Source organism: Podarcis erhardii (assembly GCF_964252035.2).
Source record: "Podarcis erhardii genome assembly, chromosome: 4".
Lineage (NCBI taxonomy): Eukaryota > Metazoa > Chordata > Lepidosauria > Squamata > Lacertidae > Podarcis > Podarcis erhardii.
In genome coordinates, this window is record NC_138508.1 from 48,249,953 (window position 1) to 48,273,051 (window position 23,099).

A 23,099-nucleotide genomic window follows, 5' to 3' on the forward strand; every position below is an offset into this window, starting at 1 on the left:
CAGACCTGTTCCCTTTCAAAGCCATTTAATCTGGTGGCCATCACCACATCTTGTGGTAGTGAATCTCTTCACTGTGTGAATAAATATTTCCTAAGAAGAGGAGTCCTACTGAAGTGGAGGTCAGCAGGGTTTCAGGGAAAGGAGAGGCATAGGAAGTGGGGCAGGGGGCGGACTGCCCCTGGTGTCATCACTGAGGGGGGTGACATTTGGCATGCCACCCGCCCACAACTCCCAAGCCTACCCCGAGCCATTGATGGGGGTGTGTGACAAAATATTCTGAACCGGGTACCATCTGACCTTGCTACGCCTCTGAGGGAAAGAAGTCTTTTTGTGTGAGTGGAAGTCTATTCCCCTTGCAGGCAGATGCAATTGGATGTCACTTGATATAATCTTGTTCTCACAGTGGTCAATTAGATGTGAATGGAAAACCCACAGGTAGGATCTGAGGGTTACAGCACTGTCTCTACTTGTGATTTCCAGCAACTGCTATACAAAGGTATCCTTCCTTCAACAGTGAATGTAGAACTCCCTCTTGCTTTTGCCGAGTCTTCCATCATTCAGCTTCATTAGACACTGGTACTAGTATTATGAGAGATGAAGAAGATCTTCTATCGAATTTTGCCACACCCTGCATAATTTTGTGGACCTTTATTATGTCCCCTCCCTCCTTCCATGCTCATTTTGATCATTATTCCTTCTGTTTCCAGTGGTGGCCATCCAGAAGTGTCTGGGAGCTCATGAATATAGCACAGAAGTAGTGATCACCCCCTGCTGTTTAGCTCCAGTTAACAATCTCCTTAAATATCAAATTCTATTTTTAAAGTATATTAAAAAGCTGCAATCATGTCTCAAAGAAGTGAGGAGGCCACTGCTCCAACATGTTGTAACCAAAGACAGAATAGATCAAACCACTCAGACATCAAGTGTTTTTTTAAAGAACACATTAAAGTTTACAAGTATTGCTTTAGAGCAGGCATAGGCAAACTTGGCCCTCCAGATGTTTTGGGACTACAATTCCCATCATCCATGACCACTGATCCTGTTATCTAGGGATGATAGGAATTGTAATCTCAAAACATCTGGAGGGCCAAGTTTGCCTTTGCCTTAAAGAATCCTCATAATGAAAGTCATGTTCGAGCAGAATTTCCAATGTTATATTTTAAACAGCTCTGTGACTGTTTTGAATGGTGCTGTCTAACACATAAGGGGAGAGGAGACCTCTCCTCTTATCAGATAAGACTTCTCCCATGACTGTGAAGCTTACACAGGAATCTTTCTAAAGGGTTAAAAGGGCAGTGACAGTCCTGAAAGGCACCAGCTACCTGCTCCCTGGCTCACATCCCCTATATATACTGAGGATTGAATCCAGAAGGTAGATCTCTATTAGTGAGAGTGGTGAAAATAAAGCAGCAGCCAGAGTCTAGTTGATAGTGATCCACCTATTAAGGTGCCTGATCATACTAACTGTTGATGTTAGGCATAGGGTATTATGTGTGTTGTTTTGTTTTACCCCTAAAGCCTTTTTATGAACACAGACAGTGTGACTCCTTGGGAAATAAATTCTGGTTCATGTGCTGTGTGCAGCAAAATGAGCTATGACCTGGTGTGATACAATCATGCCAGACAGTTTACTATGCACCACTCCTTGAAATGAAGAGTGTAGGAGCATAATTATCCTAATATATTTCATGTTATGCTTAATTCCCTTTCAATGCCAGTTAACACTCATCAACCAAAGAATGAGCTTCATTCATAACTCTTGTGAACTTTTTGTTCTCTTTTCGCTGTAACAAAACATAGATTTGTCTAAGACTATATTTTGACTCCTTATTAAAAATTGCGGGTGAGGGGGGAGATTTTGGCATAATAAATTTACTTGCAATAATATTGTCATATATGCCCCTTTCCACTTCCCTTGTAAAATGTTAAATATAAATCACTGCCACAATCTTCCCAAGCCCTTTAGCATATGGAAGCAGAACAGGTTTAAGTACTTTTCTGCAAGGAAGTGCTAATGGGGTCTCTTTGTTATTGCTGCAACAAACTAGCTACAGATTCTACATTTACTCCTGGGATATACTGTCATCAGATGAGCAAACACCTTCCATTATGGCTAAAATGGAACTAAACTTCATTTTTTTAAAAATCAATTAAAAATTAGGGCTGCTGCCAAATTCCAGTTTTGCTACAGATAGGGTTGAGATTTTTGCTCCTAAGCTTTGTGGTTTGGAATTTCAGCAAAGATGGGACAAATTCCGAGTACTGGTCACACTTCCACTTGGCTCTGCTCCTGGGCTATGCATTGTGATTCTACCTGCCTCTGAAAAGATAAGAAAGTCAAATCTTCATCGTTCAAAACCCACACCATATTCTGTAGATGAGGGCTGCATACAATATTGCAACAGCAACAAAAGGTTGCCCATAGGAAGCCTGTTGCCACAGCAACACTCTAATATATAAGCACACTTCCCACATTATCATAGCTAAGTAGCATTAAGATGCCACAAGACTAAAGTGAGCATATGTAAGACATAGCCCAACATTCAAATTTGTTGCTCATATCATTGCCCTCCTCCTGATCACACCCACCAACCATTACAGAAGCTCTGGTCACATCAACACCATATGTTTAATGGTCATATCAATACCATATCTTTAAAGCATTTTTCTACCACTTTAAACAGTCATGGCTTCCCCCAAACTGTGATTTGTTTAGGGTGCTGAGAGTTGTTTGGGATGCCCCTATTCCCCTTACAGAGCTACGATTTCCAGAGTTCCCTGTGAAGAGAAATTCATTATTAAACCACTCTGGGAATGGTAGCTCGGGGGGTGGTGATTAACAGACATGAGTCTCTTAACAACTTTCAACACCTTAAACAAACTACAGTTCCCCAAATTCCACATTCCTGAAAAAATGTGCTTCATGTGTGCTCCATTAAATGTATCACATTTTAAGTAGCATCTTGCACACTGATTGAAATAAACAAATCTTTATTAAATGTACATTAAAATCATAATGTTCACATGCTGAAGAATATATGAGACCCTGTTAGATGCCTGTTTAGGAACTGCAGATATCGTGGGCTAACTGGAACATACAGGCTAGTCTAGGGGATGGGAACTTCAGGCCTCTCTCTCCCTGGCCATTAGGACTCCCTGCATGACATATTCCCTCTTCCCAGACCACACTTTTTACTGGCCTTCCGCTGCACCCTCCTCTTGCCTGTGGCCCTCAGGCTGGAAAAGGTTTCCTATCCTTTCACAGTGGACATATCCTCCAGCTGGGTGAACAACCAGAGTCTATGGCTGGCATGTGCACTGGCACCTAGGGGTGAGGAGTAGCTCATGCATTCCACACAGCACCTTTATGCATTCCGCATCTGTGGGTTTCAAACACCTGAAAGGGGCTAAACTTTTGCTTCTTGGTGTAGTTTTAATAATTTCTAATATCCCAAAGTAGCAACGTGATCCATTTTATAGTCTCAGTTTAGCTGGCTTTGGTGAGGCTGTGGGCTCCAATGTGCACAATGTGGTCCTCTCCACCAATAAGGCCTTTTCCAATAATGCACAGACCCAAAGAATAATCTCAGCGATCTTATCTTCCTGATTTCTGGCACTACCACATTTGTTCTTAAAAGCCGTTGCATTTGTCTAACATACAGTCACAGAATCATAGAATTGTAGAGCTGGAAGTGACCATGAGGGGCATATAGTCCAACCCCTTGCAATGCAGGAATCTTTTGCTCAACGTGAGACTTAAACCCACAACCCTGAGATTAAAAGTCTCATCCTCTAGCGACATGAAATTTATTGTGGGGGAAAGGGGGAATCCATTCAATGTTAGCCATACTCAGAAAAGACCCACTGAAATTCATGGAAAGGGGCATTAATTTCAGTGGATCCACTCTGAGCAGAACTTAGCTGGATACAACCCAATGTTTTCATGTGCTTTGCTAAGCACATAGGGATGAAATTATAATTTCAATGGGACATCAGCAGCATTGTGTGCAAGACAGTAGTCTAAGTCTACACAGAATATGATTCACAGTATCGATTTTCCTCTTGTTAATTAGAAATTGATTGCTGGTAGCATACACATCTTTATGCATCAAAATTATTTGATTTTCTTGTAGCAGTTCGCTGATCCTTAATCTGAGCCATAATCTTTGAAAGTTCAGCCTTCTTGAAGGGAGCAAGTTTAGCTCTATGCCACTTCTCGGTGCTGTCTGTGCATTATGCACGCAGGCAGGTTTGAAAGATGCTATTGTTTCACACTTCAATATCAATGGCATGGAATAGGTCTGAAGGTAATTTCAATATTTTCCAGCAAAACAAAATCATACCTACATAGCTGAATCCTGTAGAGAGAAAAGTGAGGTAATATATTATCAATAGAAAGACTACCTAATCTGTTTTGTTTTGTTTTGAACATGCTTTTGAAAAATGCACTGCTCTTCACCCATACAGCTACTATACCATAACTAAATTGGAAGATGTCTTCATTCCAGCCTCAGAAAGGCAAGAAAACTCCCTATTCCATATATTTGGGGATGACACATAACAACTAGGCACTGCGTTTGACCTCTGAATTTATTTATTTTTTGCCATCTTCAGGTCTTCCTCTTTGTTCAGTCTCACACTTGGTACCACTGTACTCCATTTTGAACTGCACTACAGATTTCAACCTCTTTCTTAATTGCAACCTTCACTCAGGCTGCTTTCCTATCTTTAGCAGTTGTCCACCTTTTGCACCACAGGCCCCCTATTTGCAAAATTGCCACCTTCAAATCCTCTATTAATAGGATGCAGCTCCGATCTATTCCCCTTCTGCTTCCCCATTCCATACTAAGCCACACACAGACCTGCTAGAAGATTATATAGTGCATGATCACTTGCCTATTTAAAGCACTTTTACATATAATGTATGTGGTATTAGGAGGCTCTTAATCCTGCAAACTACATAGAAGCCATCTGGGCTTCAAAATTTTTTATCTGAGCCTTCTTTTATTCTTCTAATTAAAGGTGTCAGTTCTCAGGGATACCTGTTGGTTTAAAGTCTCAAATGATCCCCCCATGTATTCAAACTGAGCTTCTGAGTGGTCACTGGAAGGTCAGCCAGCATGCACAATGGCAGTGCAATTCTATATATCCACCCCCCCTGGGTTCTACCATGATTTTTAAGATCACCTGGGAACGTTCTCCTAAATACACCACAAATGGGCCAAATCAAGATGACAAGGATGTACAGGGAGGAGTCGTTTTATATATCATTTTTTTTTCATAATGCTGCACCTGCACTGTACAATTGGAGAGCTGATCCACACTACTATTTTTTGAGGTGTTGATAGTCAGCTCAAACATTTCCCACCAATATTTGCATAGCGAAGTGTTCTTGGGGAAACACCTCTTCCACAAAGCACACACAAAAGGGAGTCATGTGACCTGACAGCCCTTTCCTCAAGGCTATTTTTCCAAGTACATTGTGGTGAGAGAGGGAGGTTGTGTTAGCTCTTCCTCCAGTGCCTTTCTGCTTTGTACTTGATACTGTTGGCAGATCACAAATTAATATAATTTTTGGAGCATTATTCTTTCATGCCTGTGCAATTCCTTATCTATTTTTGTTCTAATTTAATTAACATTTAGAGCTTGGTTAAGTACTGTTGTTTTTAACATATCTCTGACTGTTTATGCAATTACAGTAATGATGAATAACTACAGAAGCCATATGTGTGTGTTCACATCAATTTCACATATTTTACCCAACTGCAAGACACAATTATGCAATTACAGCTTATGATTGTGTAATAAGGAACTTTGTGCAATGTAATAATTCAATTGTCATTCCAGCCAGACTTGCATAATTGTATATGAGCAACAACAACAAAACACACACACAATACAAAGCACGTAATATACTGATAAATAAGTTCACCTGCTGTCCATATGAAGCATATACAGAACTAAAACCATAGTGGTCACAATCCAATGCATTGGCTATGCACACTTAAGTGTCACTAAAATGAATGGCATTTAGGTATGTCTAATTCTCTGCTGGATTGTGGCCAATGAATTCATGTCTGAAGCAAGTAATAGTTAGGACTAAAGAAAGTCTAGTGGAGTATACAAAATGCTGCCCAAAATGCAAAGGTAATTGGCTAAGGAAATTATTTTCCGAGCAGTCACAGCTCCCCCTACCATGACCTGAGCCTGGCTGGGAGGATTAGAACAAAACCCTGGCATTAACAACAAAACAGCATTAACAAATATGTACAATCTTCCCTTTTTGTATTATTTAGCCCACCATACTGTAAAAGGATTTGTGGTTGGTTTGGATGTTGCCGGTAGGTCTCAAACAAGCCTGTTATGCAGTATTTGTGAGATGGGGGTTGCAGTAGACTGGAGACCTGCTGAACTGGTCAAACCAGACTCTTTGTAAGCTAATGACCCCAGCTAGGGCCAGCTAAGCACCCTGATTAGAATCTAAAAGAGCAGGCCATGTTGCTATGAAGACAACTGAGAGGTGATATTCTTCAGGAGGGAGTAGGCATCTTTCCCCAGACCACCACTTGGTTCCAGCGACTTCATATTGTAAGTAGGAGAACAATAGCAGAGTTAGTGTGCAAGTTTGGCTGGAAACTGGAGAGAAGGACTTGACTTCCTTGCTGTGCTGAATGAGTCCTTCCATCCTGTGTTCCACTCAAATATATGTGCAAATAAAACCAGATATCCACTAACCTTCACTCCAAGGAAGCGGAACCCCACGTGAGTTCTGGAACCTCTAGAGTCCCTCACTACTCAGAGATGGGGGTGCACATACTACTCTGGTGGCATGAGGGCTACTCATTTCAATACTATTCTCATACTACCTAACCACCCTCTACTGCAGGGCTTAAGAACCTGTGGCTCTCAGGGTGCTCCTGGACTACAACTCCCATCATCCCTGACCATAGGGCATCCTGGCTGGGGCTCATGGGATTTGGAGTCCAATAACATCTGGATGTCTGCAGGTTCCCTGTCATTGTTCTACAGCACCCCATGGTCCATGCTGTTATTGAGCAGAAGACCTTGATGGGCTGCTCAGCTACCTTTTTTGAAATTTCTGCTCCAGGTCCAATCAGGTTAAAGTCATGTTCTCCTATTGCCATTGTGCAACATGCTCCCAATAACTTGTTCCCTGGCCCATTTGTAAATAATTTTTCCATCTTTCAGTCATCTCCTGATCCTTGTAAGAACTATGTGCTAAAGAGCATTATAAAAGGAAGAATTCTGCTGAAATCAAAGTTAGATCTCATACAAACTGCTACGGTCCTCTGCTTATAAGGTTGGCATTATTAATAGTCATATTAAGGACTATACATAAAAAGATGTCCACACAGAGGCTTCCAAATAAGGCAATCAATGCAGGTTTTGTTAAGTTGCAAGAAAAACTATATGCTTACCTTTGGGGATCTGAAAGAGATTTTAATCTCATTTGGAGAACCCTAAGCTTGTACTTGGGGCCTATTGCATTCCTTGTAGAAAATGTCAAGGCAATTTTGGATACATTGTCGAAATCCACGTCAAATCCAGCAAGCAAATGGGCTTGTCTATATTGGTGAAATGCAGCTGCTCCGCTAAGGAGATATCAGGACACATTATTAGTTCAACACCTATTCTACGTCTTTACAACTTGTGGCCCTGCAAACCAAACACAGCCTGCCATCCATGTCTGCCAGCTGATAATCCTTGCTTGTTCTTGCAATCCCAGGCAGGCAGCAAAAATAGCCAGTATTCTGAGCCTGGCCTGAGTGGTGGTGAAGAAAGACATTTAAAATAGAGGGGCATCAGCAGATAGGGGAAATATCAAGCATCCTGTATATTCATTCTCAGCTACGCATGCTTTCTCATCTACACATAATCAATAAGAGAAAAACACCAGTTATGTTCTTGGTGTTCCTTATATGCCTGGTATTATTTCCTAGCTTTGAACCTGCCGTATTTATTGGAACAAAGCAAGGTTGCAAACTCATCAACACTGATGAGACATGCTTATTTTCCTTTAGGCCACCACCTTTGCCATTGTATCACACTGATTAAAAGACAAAACAGACACAACTATTTGTATTTTGCAGTGTTTCTGTATATTTATCTTCAAACTGCCACTTCATTCCAAATGCAATTTACTGGGAAATAAGTATCACTTATCTCAATGGGACTTAGGTATACTTATGGCTGAAGTGACTTCTATAAAGAAAAGATCGACTAAAATAAGACCCACCTATTAATTTTGGATTCTGTTGTATTTCCAGCATCATCTGTTATTTTGATGTTTATGAAACCTCTCCTACTATTTCTGTTCCAGGTAATAATATCCACAGAGTAATGATACACTGAAGGGAGAGGAGGAAAGAAAGGTAAATTAATGCAATAAAATATTGTGCTTAGCAAAAAATAACCTCGGCTGCCCTTCCCCAAGTGGTGCTATGGCAGTTTGAGAGCACTCTTGAGACTTGTGATCTCTTTGCATACAGTGGTAACTCGGGTTAAGTACTTAATTTGTTCTGGAGGTCCGTTCTTAACCTGAAACTGTTCTTAACCTCAAGCACCACTTTAGCTAATGGGGCCTCCTGCTGCCGCTGCACCGCCGGAGCACAATTTCTGTTCTCATCCTGAAGCAAAGTTCTTAACCTGAGGCACTATTTCTGGGTTAGCGGATTGTGTAACCTGAAGCGTATGTAACCTGAAGCGTATGTAACCTGAAGTGTATGTAACCCGAGGTACCACTGTATTTGTAAAGGAAACATACACTGCAAACATAGCATAGTAGAAGCAAATGGTGTCCGGTGGCAGGCATCCAAACCACTGATCTTGCCTTCAATTCCCAGAGAGCAACATAAACTTCTACAACCCCCAGGCTGCATCCGGTTCAGCCAGAGTTCAAAACCATCTGTTCTGTACCTAGCTCCCCATCTCCAAAGTGTCCGTCCCTCAGATTTTGATGGGTGAAAAAAAGTGTCATTAAAATCCCTTTGTTGTGTAGACACCAATCAAGATTGCCAAGAGAGAGAGAAAGTTAACAATAGGTCCATGCTAACAGAGAAAGCAAAACTAAATGTTTGAAGCATTGTATTGTTGTAATATTGTATTACAGAATGTAGGTCTAATATCTGTGATTTTAATACTATCAAAGATACTTAATACTAAGTTAGATGGTTTTAAAATGCTAGTATTCAGCTCATGATGTGGTGGTGTTTTATGCTTACTATGCATATTGTAAATGGGTGCCATTGCCATTCTAAGAGAACAAGGGAGAAGTTCGTGGTGAGCTTTGGCACCTCTTTTTCTAGAAAAACAGCACTGGTTATATGTACCAAAAAAAAACTGTGGTAATGATACTGTAATCCCCCTAATCCCCGTTTCAGACTCCACGTAGCATGCAAGGATTGGCTGACACACATCAAATTCTCAAATTTTCAAACCCACAGAAATGTGAGCATCTGAAAATCACATTGACATACAAATCATGATGCAGTGCATTGGAGCAAGCACCTAGCTAACTTGCTTCTCTTTCTTTGTAATTCTTAAATATTTTTTTCTGATTATCTGATGCAAATCCAGCTGAATCTCATTTCCAGCTCATTTGTCATCTTTTACCAGGTGCCCAGATAATTTCCTGTTTTCAGCGTTTTCCCCTTCCTACACATAGATCTTCTGAGCATAAACAATACCGCAACAGAGAACGAAGTTTAATCAAGAGTGTGCCATGCTATCTGTACAGAAAAAAGTGGTTTGTTCATAATGTTATTAGATAATGAAAACTGGAGAAAGGGTACAGAGAATGGTTAATCATTTACTGCAGAATGGGTCTTTGTCTGAAGTATCAAAGTAAGCTCTTGTCACAGGAGGGTTCTTTTCAATTAAACGGTCCTTCCACTTATCAGCATAATAACCTGAAATTTAAATTGGAATGTGTTCAGCAGAAAATTAACAAACAAAGGAAAGATAAAAATCATGAAGATTGGTTTTTGTTATATAACGTTCTGGGAAATCAAAACTAACATCAGCTCATAAGAACCTAGACTCAAGTAATGCACGCTGAGTTCTATTACAGTCAGTCAGTTTATGCACAGGAAAATGGATTACACTTTGGCTCCTTTGTCACTCCAGCTATAATATAATATATATGTGCATTCCTTTCTGTCTTATGTCACTATTAGTCATCTTACTTTACTGATTTACTAAGCTTGTGGCCCCATGCAGACGATGGTGTGGTGAAGAAGAGATACTCGGAGAGTAGCCACAATTGCCCTCAGTTCAGTTGGATTAGTTGGCTTAACTGCTTTTCTTTTGTCTTGTGCAAACCATAAGAACAAGAACATCCCAAAACAAGTCAGATTCAGAAGGTAACTTAGAACCTATTTGGAAGACATCAACAGTAATTCCTGGTTCATGTGTAACAGGAAGTACAGTTACTTCCTGGTTTGATTCCTTGGTTTGCACCAGAAGCAAAGCAGAAGCAAAGGGGTGCTGTGCAGGTGTATGAAATACATGCATATAACTGGTCTATTAAGCTAATGTTTAATTATCTGTGCACAGCCAGTATCTTCATTATTGCACAACCAGGAAATTATCCATAGCATGCTGTTTCCACTTGCAGGATAATTAATAGCTCTTACCCAAAACTGGACATGGGAGTGGCTGAAAAGCTTCACAGTGCACGCATTTTCCATTCCTATAATTTACATACGAGTCACAAGGGTATCCAGTTACATTACAATTCTGTTTCAAGGATGCCATGTACAAGAAAACAGATCTCTGATGATCACATTTTAAATACTGGGTGCCTTAAAGTAGAGAAAGTGTTACAAAAGAAACAATGAAGCAATGCAATGTTAGTTTTATAAAAGCAATACTAATATTATTAAGCAACAACATTTTAAGTTCAACCGATAGTTTCCTTTTATAGATTATCAGCAGTGATTTTTTCCCCTGGGGGGACACAGGGGTACAAATACCCCTAAACATTTTGTGAATCTTTGTACTTTTGTCTATTTACTGTATTTATTTTTCCTGATTTGAACTATAAAATGGTGATTTTCTTGAGTCAAAATGAGAGTTTGTTAGGGGGGAAATCACTGATTATCAGTGTAAGACTAGGTTGTCATCTAAGCATATATAAAAGCTTAGGCTTTTACAAAAAGCCTTTTTTACAAAAAAAAAAAAAAGGCTGCCTGTCAAATAGTGGTGGCACATGTGCTAAACAGTATTATGTTTTAAAGTGGCAAATTTGACTTTTGCATCATTTTATGTTTTCCTACAATCAGTTCTTGCACAGATTCCCATCATGGGACACAATAGCTAACTCAAAAGAAGCTCTGTGTTTTCTATAGCAAGTCTCATCCCTAGTCTATATTCTGATCCATAGGGATAACCACCACTGAGAATATGTGATAGCTGATGCAAGGAGGAGGCCAGTGGTCCCAGGGTTCCATACAGAAAGGCAAGGATCAGCACCTTGGAGAGAGACCAAGGTTTGGGATTTCAAGACCACAAATAGTGACCTTGCTGCTGAGGCAAAACATACCAGTTGCCTCAGCAGTGTTCTGAAGAAAGTGGAGGATTCCTTGGGCTGCATATCCAATAACTAGAGACTCAACTAGCTCATCAGAGCCAGAGAAGCCGCTGTCTTCACAAACAAGGCAGGTTTTGGGGCACAGGGAGAAGTGGGAGGTATGCTTTTGGAGGCCGAGGCAGGCCAGGGCCCATGGCCCAGGTGTGGGCTCATTAGCTCTGGGAGGAGGTGTGTGATTCCTCAGCTGGAGTAGCCTCAGAACAGGTGAGGGTCACATGTCCTGACAAGCCCAGATGCTGCAACTAACATGCAAGGGATAAAAGGGAAGCAAAGCTGACTGTGTCTGCTCAGCTGTCTATGTTGATGGAGCTTGCTTTGGGTGCTACAGGACTGCTTTGGGTTTGACTCTGGATTGTGTTTCTGGACTGATGGACTTTGCTTATGTTGATTGCCCTCCCTACCATGTTTCCTGACAGCTGAACTTTGGAACTGACATACTGTATATGCTAGAGGGAATTGCTGCCAGGTAGGCTGGGGATCCAGGACTTCTAGGTCCTGTGGCTTCAAGCTGTAAGGACATCTCCTCAAGGCTCTCCTCTGAAGTATGTGTGGACCAGTCATTGGAGTCTGGTGGCAGAGGTGCCTTTTGGTGGTTCAGGGGTGATGTGAGCTATGGTGCTCATGGCTTCATATGGGCCCATGGCTCCTCCTTGGGACTGCTATCACTGGAAGACTCTTCCTCTGGAGATTCCTAGTCTGGTGCCATCCCTCTCTATTCTTTCTCCCCTTCAGTTATGGACAGTTTTCATAGCAGATATCTGCACTTGTAAAAGAACATGCAATAATGTTGTGAACATGACATCCCACTCTCATGCTTTCAGCTGTAAGCAGCTATTCCATCTGTATTGCTTGTGCAGGCTTTCTTATCATGTCTTTGCTGAAGCCCTGGCAGATGTTAAGGAAACTTCTGATTCCCTGTTTAAGTGCAATGCAAGTATTTCTTCAGTTAGAACTGACTGCTGCTCTCTTGTAACTAGACTCATTGTGACTGAGCCTACTTCAGCCACACTGGCATTCTGGAATATAATTTTAGCAATGCACAATATTGTAATCATATGGTGTTCATATGGTAATGTGACATTTCTGAGGTTGTATCAGATCCTTCTGCTTGAGAAAGGCATCTGCTTGTGCAATGGAACTTCGTCCTCCACTCCTCTGCAGCCCCTTGTGCACCCTCATAATCTGCTCCAGGGGCTTGGGGAGATTCTCTGTAACAAATTGGGGGGGAGGTATGCTGAAATGGGAGCAAAGGAAGGGGAACTGTCATTGTGTGAGTGGAATGCTCTTCACCCAAGCATTCCACACACTCACAATGAACACAACAACCCTGAGTGTTCAAAGCACTTCACATCCATTATCTCAGTAACCCTTGCAACAATAGTTAACAATAGTTAACTTGGAGAGGCTGTTATGCTACAAATTTATTTAGAACAGGATAACCCATGAAAGCTTTGAAATAAATTTAAGCAAAATCATTTGTAGAATCACAGAATTGTAGAATTGGAAGGGACCGCAACGGTCATCTAGGTCAAACCCCAGCCATGCAGGAATCCTGCCCAGAGCCATCCCTGGGTGGGCTTGAACCACCAACTTTCTGGTTAACAGCCAGACACACTAGTATTGCACAGTACACAATTAAAGTACAATGCACAGAAAAGACTGTAAAGTTTCTTTTCCCTCCACAGGAGCAAACCTTAATTAGAAGCAGCAGTCCCACCTCAAGGTGAAACCTATATATTAAAATTGGTGCAGTCTTTTCACTTCAAAAGGGAGAATGACACCATAAAGGGTGGATATAAAGAATATCAGTCAGGAAGACCATTCCAACATCCTGCCAGGGAATACTTATTTAATGATGCTAATATATTTGCCAGTTGATTTGTGAAAACCCAGTTGACTCCAGAGCATAACCCTTCCTGATGTTTTTATCTATTAGAATTAATTTATCTGTATTTACCACTGAATATTGTTTTTGGGCATCCAGGTTGATCTGTTCCTCCATTTGGGTAGAAATCGATGTTTCCCAAAGGCTCCCTGTAGCCCAAAGCTAAGAAAAAGAAAACACATAGTGAAGAAAAATACAGATGTCATTTCACAATAAATGATAAAACTTTTCTCATGCATTTGTCAGAATGTTCAAAATGACAAATAAAAGAACTATTATTCATATTTACAAAGATAACAACAACCAATGAGATTATCTTATGGGAATGTAACTAATGGATGCACAGAAGTTGAGGGTGAGGAGGGATGGTCCTGCAGGCTCAGAAAAACTGGAACCAAATCACTTCCCAGGCTCCAGTGACACATAACTAAGTGACAAGTGTGTGACAACTATGTGACCGATGCTTTGGCTAGAACATCCTACAGGTATCTTGCATGGGGTTAGTAGGTGGGTTATAAATTGGCCAAGGCTGGTCATGTTTTCCCTGGAATAGCAGATGGCCCTTTCCTCAGGCAAACATAATGACCCACCAGATGCCATTATTGGGCCAGCCCTGATAAATTCTAAGAGAGCACGGAAGGCTCTCCTCACAGAGCCAAACTTGGCAGTGAGTCTGATTCCTTTTCAGCACCAGGTGAAGCCCTTTTTATTTCCCAGGCTTTTAAAATGCTGTGTTTCATACAATTTCTTAGACTGTAATCCTATGCAGAGACACGCTTGGAACTATCAGCCATTCTTGAGAGTTTTTATCTGAACAATCTAGCAAGATAAACATTACATTTTTTTTCCTTTATTTAAGAAGAGGCACGATTTCCTGTGAGTTCAAAGCGGTTGGTTTTTTTCACCAAAACCCACTGGGGATGCTTACAGAAATTGGTTAATTGCACTGGCCCGGAACAAATGAACAGTGCAAGTAATTCTGCCTGAATGAATTGAGTTTGAACTAGTGTGTATTAAAGACCAGCCAGTAAAAAACTGTTTTTGTTTTTTGGTTATGTATAAGCCTTTCAGAACACTTGAAATAGTTATTTTTCTCCAGGCAAACCAGATTAGGGGTGCGGGGAATCATTCTCCATTAAGATAATGGAAATCCAAAATGGTATAATTACCATCAATATCAGTATGAATAACATCAACAAATTGAGCATCAGTGTGATCCAATCTTTCACTGGGCAGCTTTCCTGTAAATGATGGCCCTGCTGGGTCAAGACCTGGTATGAAAAAATGAAAATGTTAGCTTATTATAATAGGAATTGTACACACACGTACATACATACGAATCTGTAAATAGTATTTGAGTGGAAGCAGACCACAGCAGGATAAAACACACAAGTATATAGTCAACAAGCTTCCTCTCAACTGTTAAGTTTCATCAGCACAAAAGTAGTATAACAGTAATATAAAACACACCCAGTATTTAAACAAATGAGCTTTCTCTCCAATTTGCCCGTTCTCCTCCCAAAGGAAAGAAGGATGCAGGTCAGGATTATCAGAGAGAATGTAAGTCCACTGATTGCAGCAATCACTTTCACTGAAGAGTCACAACAGCTGAATCCAAGGTAAACTGTTAGATCCTAAAATTAAGAACTTGTCAAGAATGTATAACTTGCTGTTGAAATGGAATACTCAGGATGAAACGGTGAAATCTGCTATGATTAAATGGGCACAAGATGTCGGACATAATATTATGATGGCTGACTGGGAACAGTTATGGACCACAGGTATGAAATTTACGGCATGCAATGCCCTAAGAGAGAATTTAATGAAAATGATTTACAGGTGGTACATGACACCAGTCAAGCTTGCAAAAATTTATCATTTGCCCGATAATAAATGTTGGAAATGTAAAAAGACGGAAGGTACATTCTTTCACCTTTGGTGGACATGCCCTAAGATTAAGACTTTCTGGGAGATGATCTATAATGAAATGAAAAAGGTATTTAAATATACCTTTCTGAAGAAACCAGAGGCCTTTCTCCTGGGCATGGTCGGCCAATTGGTGTCAAAGAAGGATAGAACTTTCTTTATGTACGCTACAACAGCAGCAAGAATACTTATTGCAAAGTATTGGAAGACACAAGATCTACCCACCCGGGAAGAATGGCAGATGAAGGTGATGGACTACATGGAACGGGCGGAAATGACTGGCAGAATCCGAGACCAGGAAGAAGAGTCGGTGGAGGAAGATTGGAAGAAATTTAAAGACTACTTACAGAAACATTGTAAAATTAATGAATGTTAGAAGGATGCTGGAATGAAGTTACATGGCCTTAGCAGAAATGTTATAAAGAATTAAGTACAATAGATTGTAATTGGATTAAAGGAAAAAATAATGTTAGAATTGGTTAAGTTAAATGATAGGACAGAAGTTTGAGGAAGATGGAAAGGATTTGCTGAAACAATTAATCGAAGTGGAATACAAAAAAGGGAGGTGTGAGGAGGTTGCTGAAACAAGTAAAAGAAAGTTAATAATTGAAAGTATAGGTTATGTGGGGTTTTTTAAATTGTTTTTGTTTAATTGTTTTTGTTTTATTTTTGTTATGCATATGTAATATTTTTGTTTCTATATTGTATTGTATGGTTTTGTTATGTTTAACTATTTTTCTTTTTTTTTTTTCTTTTTCCTTTCTGTAACTTTCAAAATTTTAATAAATATTATTTTTTTAAAAAAAAAGAATCCAAGGTAAATAAAGAATACTTAACGCTTTGTAAATTCTGACCCAAGTACTTGGGATTAAAGTGGTAAACTCTTGTTTCATATCCCTGAACGTCTTTGCATTCATGATGTGTTTGCTGAAGGTCAGTGTTGACTGAGATTTCATTAAACAACAACTGACCTCCACTGGTTCTACTTTGAAAACTGAGGAAGGGCGTCACCAGAAGCTGCCTTTTCATTGTTTAAGTCAGAAGTTGCCAACCCGGTATAATAATAATAATAATAATAATAATAATAATAATAATAATAATAATAAGTAATAGTAGTAGTAATAATAATAATAATAATAATAATAATAATAATAATAATAATAATAAATAATTAATAATAATAATATTCTGACTGTTTAGTTGCTTGTTAGCCAGAGATCTCCAAGCAGCTTTCACAAAATATTTATAAACACAAACATACATTATACTTTTAGAAAATAATGCAGAACACCACAAGAGCCAGATGTTGTAGATTCCATGTCTACAACATCCCTGACCATTGGCCATGCTGGCTGGACCTGGTGGGAATTGCACTGCAAAACATATGAAGGGCACCATGTTGGCTGCCCCTGGTTTAAACTGTATCTTTTAGAAGGTGGATAAATTTCAACTATGTGCATGACTATGACCAACTCACTTAAACCTACCCCAGGCACTGTACCTTATGTTGGGTGACTAAGCCAGCTTGACTTTGTTTGCTTTCTATGACAAATTGAATCATTCAGCATAGGGAAACAAGAATGAGAATAGAGAATAAAACACCAGAATGTCCAGTTTTTAACACTTACCTGTAATTCTGCGAATTTTGCCATTGTATGCCTTCCCAACAAATCCAGCTATATGAGCCCCAAGGCTTACTCCAATCATATATACAGAGTCAAGAGACGCTCCATTTGCCTGTCAGTAAATATGTATGGATAGAAGGTTATAGGAATGTGAACCACAGAGGGCAAACCAGCTTTTATTCTTCTTTCTTAAATAGCCATGTTTCAGCTTTGGAAGTCCAAAGGCTTTTCAAGAGAAGATGAGACATGAAACAATTTCTTTAGCAACTTCAAAAGGAAGTTTTTTGTAGCAGAAAATTAATGCCTTTGTTGCCTTTTTAACAATACAAAAAATGCCATATATTTATTACTAGGCAATATATACCCACATTGACTATATTTCTGGTTATTTCTACATAGCATGAACAACCATTTTCTTCAGTGCAGTAAAGCAAGGGAAACAAGGAGACTATGACCACATTCACATCATATATTTAAAGCACTTTGATACCACTTTAAACAGCCATGGCTTCCACCACTTCATTATGGGAACTGTAGCTTGTTAAGGAGGCTGAGAGTTGTTGGGAAAAAGAGCTACAATTTTCAGAGTGATTTAACAATCAATCCCTTTTCCTGGGGAACTAGCTCTGTACTGTTTACAATTTCCTTTAACAAGCAGTGGCTTTCTGGGATTTTGGGCAGAAGTCTTTCCTTGCCCTAGCTGGACATGCTAAAGATTGAACCTGAGGCCCTTTCTTGCCATTGTAGACCCATCAAAATGTGGGAGAGTACAAGACAGTTCAGTATTGCACATGGCAGCAAGTTCAGCAGCATGCTTCAAGAAGAGTTTGGAGCCACTGCATCATCAAACATGAAAGCAGACGCTGCTAGTTTGCTGTGGCTGATGTGCCTCAGCTCTAAGGGCTACTTCACACATTTTCATTTTTCCTAGAGGGCAAGAAATTTCATGTTATAAAAAAGTGTGAGAGCTATACAGATCATGCACAGACATATTTTTTTTACTGTGTTTACAAATCCTGGGCAAGTATGATTGGCCATGGGTCTGTGGCACATTTACAACCATGCAATTATTGCAGTGTTAGTCTGCATGTGAGTTCACACATTTTTCTGCACAAAAATATTTTCCATATACACAAAAGCATAATGTGAACGGCAAAGCAAGCAGTGAAAGGTCATACATCTCATTACACCCTTATACTAGGTACATTTACCAAGAACTAACCAAGGTCCTGTCACCCTTATAAGACAGTATACTGGATTAGACAGAGGTAAGAAGGCTGTTGTGCCATGGCTTCCTTACCAGCATTTGGTCAATAAGATTGTTCAAAATTCCTACTACTGTCTTGGCATTTTTAACAGCACTAGGATAATACACAGTTGTGGCACCCCGATTCCAATCTACCATTATGACATTGCTGTCTTCCTTTTTAAGCAGAAGCTCTTTAATTTCATCAATCCATACTGGTGGGGAACCTGTAAATCTGTAACCATGAATAATAATAATAGTTTGCTTGGTCAGATTTAGATGTGTAGAAGCTGTTAGATTGTTTTCACTGACAATCTCTGCACAGTTTTGGTTTCTCCTTGTGTGCAAAAGCAGTTGCACTTTTACGTCTGTACCAATCACGGCATTGCCTATGTTAAGATCAGTAAATTTAGGGCATTCTTGTTCTTTATCTGAAAAATAAAACAAGTGAGAAATAAAACACTTGATCAGTTAAGACAATTCTTTTTAAAACCACAATTTACCTCACCGACCTACAAAGTATACAAGGAAGCTTACTTCATTACTATCCTGTTTTAGTCCAACCCCCCTGCAAAACAGGCATCTCAACACGTGGTCTCCCATCCAATTTGAAACCATACTGGACCCTGCTTAGCTTTGCAAATGTGCTAGTGGTTTATTGCTGCATCAGAATCAGGAATTTACCCAAGGTCACCCAGCAAACATCATAGCTCACATGAGAAAGGATTTGAACCTGGGCTGGCTGGTCCAAGTCTGCTCTGTTTAATACAAGACTGCATCTGATTAAACAGGCCATATTTTGCAAATGTTTCAATGAGTTTTACCATTATGACAAGCTTACATCTTCTTCATCTTTTGTACCTAAAAATGCATTCAAATTACTGTCATTCAAACAAGCTCTATCACAAAGAATGAAAATTCCACCGTCCCTAACCTGTGTTAGTCCTTTTAATATAATGTGTGCATTTTTACGGTTAGAATGGTTGCCTTTAATACATTTCTGTCATAAAATGTTCCTGTTGTGTCAAAGATAATGCCTGCAGGCTGAAAATACCTACAATGTAACCACTAAAATACAGAAATGCATTGGACACATACAACTTGAATATGTTAAATGTAACACAGCAAACATAAACTGTTCCACAGTGTCAGTCAACATCAATGCAAAACCTCACATTGATCTTCTGTCATTTTGTGTGTCTGAGACACCCATATCTTTGTACAGATATAATTTATGATATGTCTGAATATGAGAAGTAAATAACTTTTTAAAATAATGACATGGTTAGGCTTCTGTTCTAGGTTTGTTTGTTTGTTTCCAGCCTTTTTCCCAGACTCAAGGCAGATAAAAAAAACACAGTTAAAATAGAAAAAGCTAAAAGTATATTATGATAATCATTAAAAAGCAATTAAATGCTAATCAAAATAAAACAATATTTAAAAATACAAAAGCAACAATAATAAAAACATCACAGCACTAATTCTTTCCTTCAAAACAGTCAGTTCCTAAGGGCCTGTTTGAATAAAAAGGTCTTCACCTGCCAGTGGAAGGCAGCCAGTCTAACTTCTCTGGAAAGGGAGTTCCAAATCAGGGAGCAACCCCTGAGAAGGCCCTCTCCAGTCCCCACCAAGCATGCCTGTGAGAGTGGCAGGACTGAGAGAAGGGCTTCCCCTGAAGATCTCAGGGCCTGGGCAGGTTCATATGAGAGAATAGTTTGTTGAGAGTAAGTCCCATTGCATGCAGTGGAACTTATTTTTGAATAAGCATGCTCTGAAGAATCAAGGTCTTAGATGTTTAAATTGTATGAATCTGCTTTATACTGAGTCAGACCACTGGTTCATCCAGCCTAGTGGTGTCTTTTCTGACCACAGCTTTCTAGCCTTTTAACTGTAGGTGCCAGGGATTGATTCTGGAAACATTTGCATGCAACACACATACTCTATCACTGAGCCAGTCCTCTATACTATACAATATATTCAGCGGTAGAGCTACACTATTACATCTCAGCAGCAAGGGATTATTTTTTTCCTGCTCTCTTTCGCCACACAAGGTCAATCTAGCTGCATTTTTTTGTCCAGAGGTCAAAGGCACCTTTATTTGTTTTACAACGAAGGAATAACCTTTGTACTGTTTGTGAAGGAGTCACGTTAATCTGACAGGCACTGAGAATCATGACTCACACAATACCGTCTGAAAGTCTGAAATGTATGCTTCGTTTCCTTATAGCAAAATTACATGAGGAACTTGTAATTGGTTATCTTACCTGCTCTCACACACCAAGCCACGAAACAGGTGAAGACACATAATCCCAACACTGGTGATCTTTGAAAAGCAGCATGTAACCACCACATTTCAGGAAGGTGTTGCTTTCTCCTTTTAACATGCTGCCGTTTGCTTCAGTATTCAATTAAGAGTCGCTGATAAAATGGGTGTGGTGTGGTGTGTAGAAGGAAGTACCTGGCAGAGTGAAACCCAGCCTTTATCCTTTTGCAATCTGGTGACTCCTCCTTTCCAACTAACTTATGTAGGCAGTTTCTGTTCCTTTTAAACTCTCTTGGACTTCTTGGAACCTTGTTTTACAGGACTCTGTATCCTGATAGTAGATACTTGATGTAGAATGCTAGTGGCAACATTGCAGGTTCGGCGGGATGTAGAAGGGATTACTTCCAGGTGACCTGCTTCAAGAGTGTTCATCCTAACCTGTTTGTAGAAAGTTTAGACAACACTGGCGATTTAATGTGTATTTACCCTGATTTGTTTGTGGGGAGATTAGACTAATAATAATAATAATAATAATAATAATAATAATAATAATTTATTTATACCCCGCCCATCTGGCTGGGCTTCCCCAGCCACTCTGGGCAGCTTTCAACAAAATATTAAAATACCGTAATGCATCAAACATTAAAAGCTTCCCTAAGCAGGGCTGCCTTCAGATGTCTTCTAAAAGTCTGGTAGTTATTTTTCTCTTTGACATCTGGTGGGAGGGCATTCCACAGGGCGGGCGCCACTACCGAGAAGGCCCTCTGCCTGGTTCCCTGTAACACAACTTCGCAGTGAGGGAACCGCCAGAAGGCCCTCGGCGCTGAACCTCAGTGTCCAGGTAGAACGATGGGGATGGAGATACTCCTTCAGGTATACTGGACCGAGGCTGTTTAGGGCTTTAAAGGTCAGCACCAACACTTTGAATTGTGCTCGGGTGTTATGTGGTCTCGGCGGTATGTGTTAAGCAACAGTTCTCCCATGCTTTCCAGTACATTTACCCACCATCTTCCTCACTGGAAGAAGTCCAGTCTTTTGAGGATGCAGGTTTCCTGTCCAAGAGGTTCAAATCAGTTTGCACAGCCTAAATTTGCCAAATTTGTGACCAAGTCCTCGCTGTGCCATACATTGAAAGCATCATCATGCCACTTTAAACAGCCATGGCTTCCCCTAAAGATCCCTGGGAACTATAGTTTGTTAAGGATGTTGAGAGTGGTTAGGAGGACCCCCCCCCCCAGCTACAATTCCTACAGTTCCCTGGGATTGTTAAAGCACTATGAGAATTGTAGCTCTGTGGGGGGAATAGTGGTCTCCTAATAGCTTTCAGAACCTTTAACAAACTGCAGTTCCTGGGATGGTTGGGGGGGGGGTCATCTAGAACTTTATAAAGATCAAAATTAAAAAGATGACAAGGAGATCATTTTTAGCTGAAAGTCATTGTGACAATGCGTTTTATTTCTTCTGAAAAAAATCAGTTAATTTTCTAAAAGCAATTTGTGCTAAACCGATTTAAATGCGAATATATTTTATCTTGAATTATTTACACGCAGCTAAAAACAGCTTTGCTGATACTGTACTCAATTAATCTTAGAACTCCACCTTACGGCGATCCTAGTGCAATATCAAGATATGCCACAGGATGGCAGACAAAGTTTAGGAAGCCTACAATTCTTTCAAACCCACCACCCGTGTACTCTATTACTGAAATATGTTTAATAATAGTTGCATGCCCAGAAAAATATAATGAACATTAAACGCACGTACCAACACATTATACACCAAGTAATAACATATAGCGGATCATAAGGATTGTGACCGCAGGACAGCTGGTGGGAGGGACAGCCCAGCTGTAAGAGGAGCAGGCTTGTTCAGCAGCCTCCCTCACTTTCTCGGGATCTTTTCCCCGTAAGGAAGGGTAACAGAAGGTAAGAAAAATTAGACTGTAGATAGGTGACGAGTTAGGAGGGCGGGGAAAAGAAGAGCGAGGCGTTTAGAGAAACCAAGCACGGTGACGAGAGAGCATCCTGGGCAGTACTATGACGCCCTCCAGATGTTTTGGACTACAACTCCCATCATTCCGAGCGAGCATGGCCAATAGTCAAGGAGGATGGGAGTTGCAGTTCACAACGTCGGAGGGAGGGGCACCTCGGGGCGCTGAAACAAAACCGTAAAAAGTTGAGAGAACGGGTTTGCAAAAATAAAATAAAAGCACCGAGTTAAAAAGAACCCTCGGGATTAATTCGAGTTGTGTAGTGCCAGTTTGTAGTGCCACAACGTTAATGCACATAAGACACGCTTTTCTTACAGAAATACCAAGGAAAGGTGTTGTGAATCACACTGTGTGTATGTGTGTCTGTGTGTCACTGCACTCCTCTGGACCACGCAATCGCCGCAGGAGGCAAAGGAGCGCAGGGGTGACTTTGCCAATTCCGACGGCGGAGAGGGAGGGGCGGTCTCCTTGCAGCTGGGGAAGCCCCGCTCCTCTCCACCGCCCCGTCAGTCAGTTGCTAGGATACCCGGCAGGGAGGGTGGCGGCTCCTTCA

General features: G+C 40.4%; 1 protein-coding gene across 2 annotated transcripts; it reads right to left on the bottom strand.

Moving 5' to 3' along the window:
* Nucleotides 1-2,974: 2,974 nt before the first annotated feature.
* Nucleotides 2,975-22,851, bottom strand: LIPI (lipase I). 2 transcript variants are annotated; one of them, XM_081858502.1, is made up of 11 exons: nt 22,321-22,849; nt 20,558-20,994; nt 18,348-18,724; nt 17,051-17,159; nt 14,666-14,767; nt 13,569-13,658; nt 10,656-10,823; nt 9,834-9,929; nt 8,258-8,369; nt 7,440-7,613; nt 2,975-4,358 (listed from the first exon to the last, which is right to left on the bottom strand). In XM_081858502.1, the coding sequence occupies exons 2-11, from the start codon at nt 20,643-20,645 to the stop codon at nt 4,283-4,285; spliced, it is 1,392 nt and encodes a 463-aa protein (XP_081714628.1). In that variant the 5' UTR covers nt 20,646-20,994; nt 22,321-22,849; the 3' UTR covers nt 2,975-4,282. The 2 variants fall into 2 exon arrangements, with proteins under 2 accessions (XP_081714628.1, XP_081714629.1); XM_081858503.1 differs by lacking the exon at nt 10,656-10,823 and having other exon boundaries at nt 22,321-22,851.
* Between the last annotated feature and the right edge of the window lie 248 nt (nt 22,852-23,099).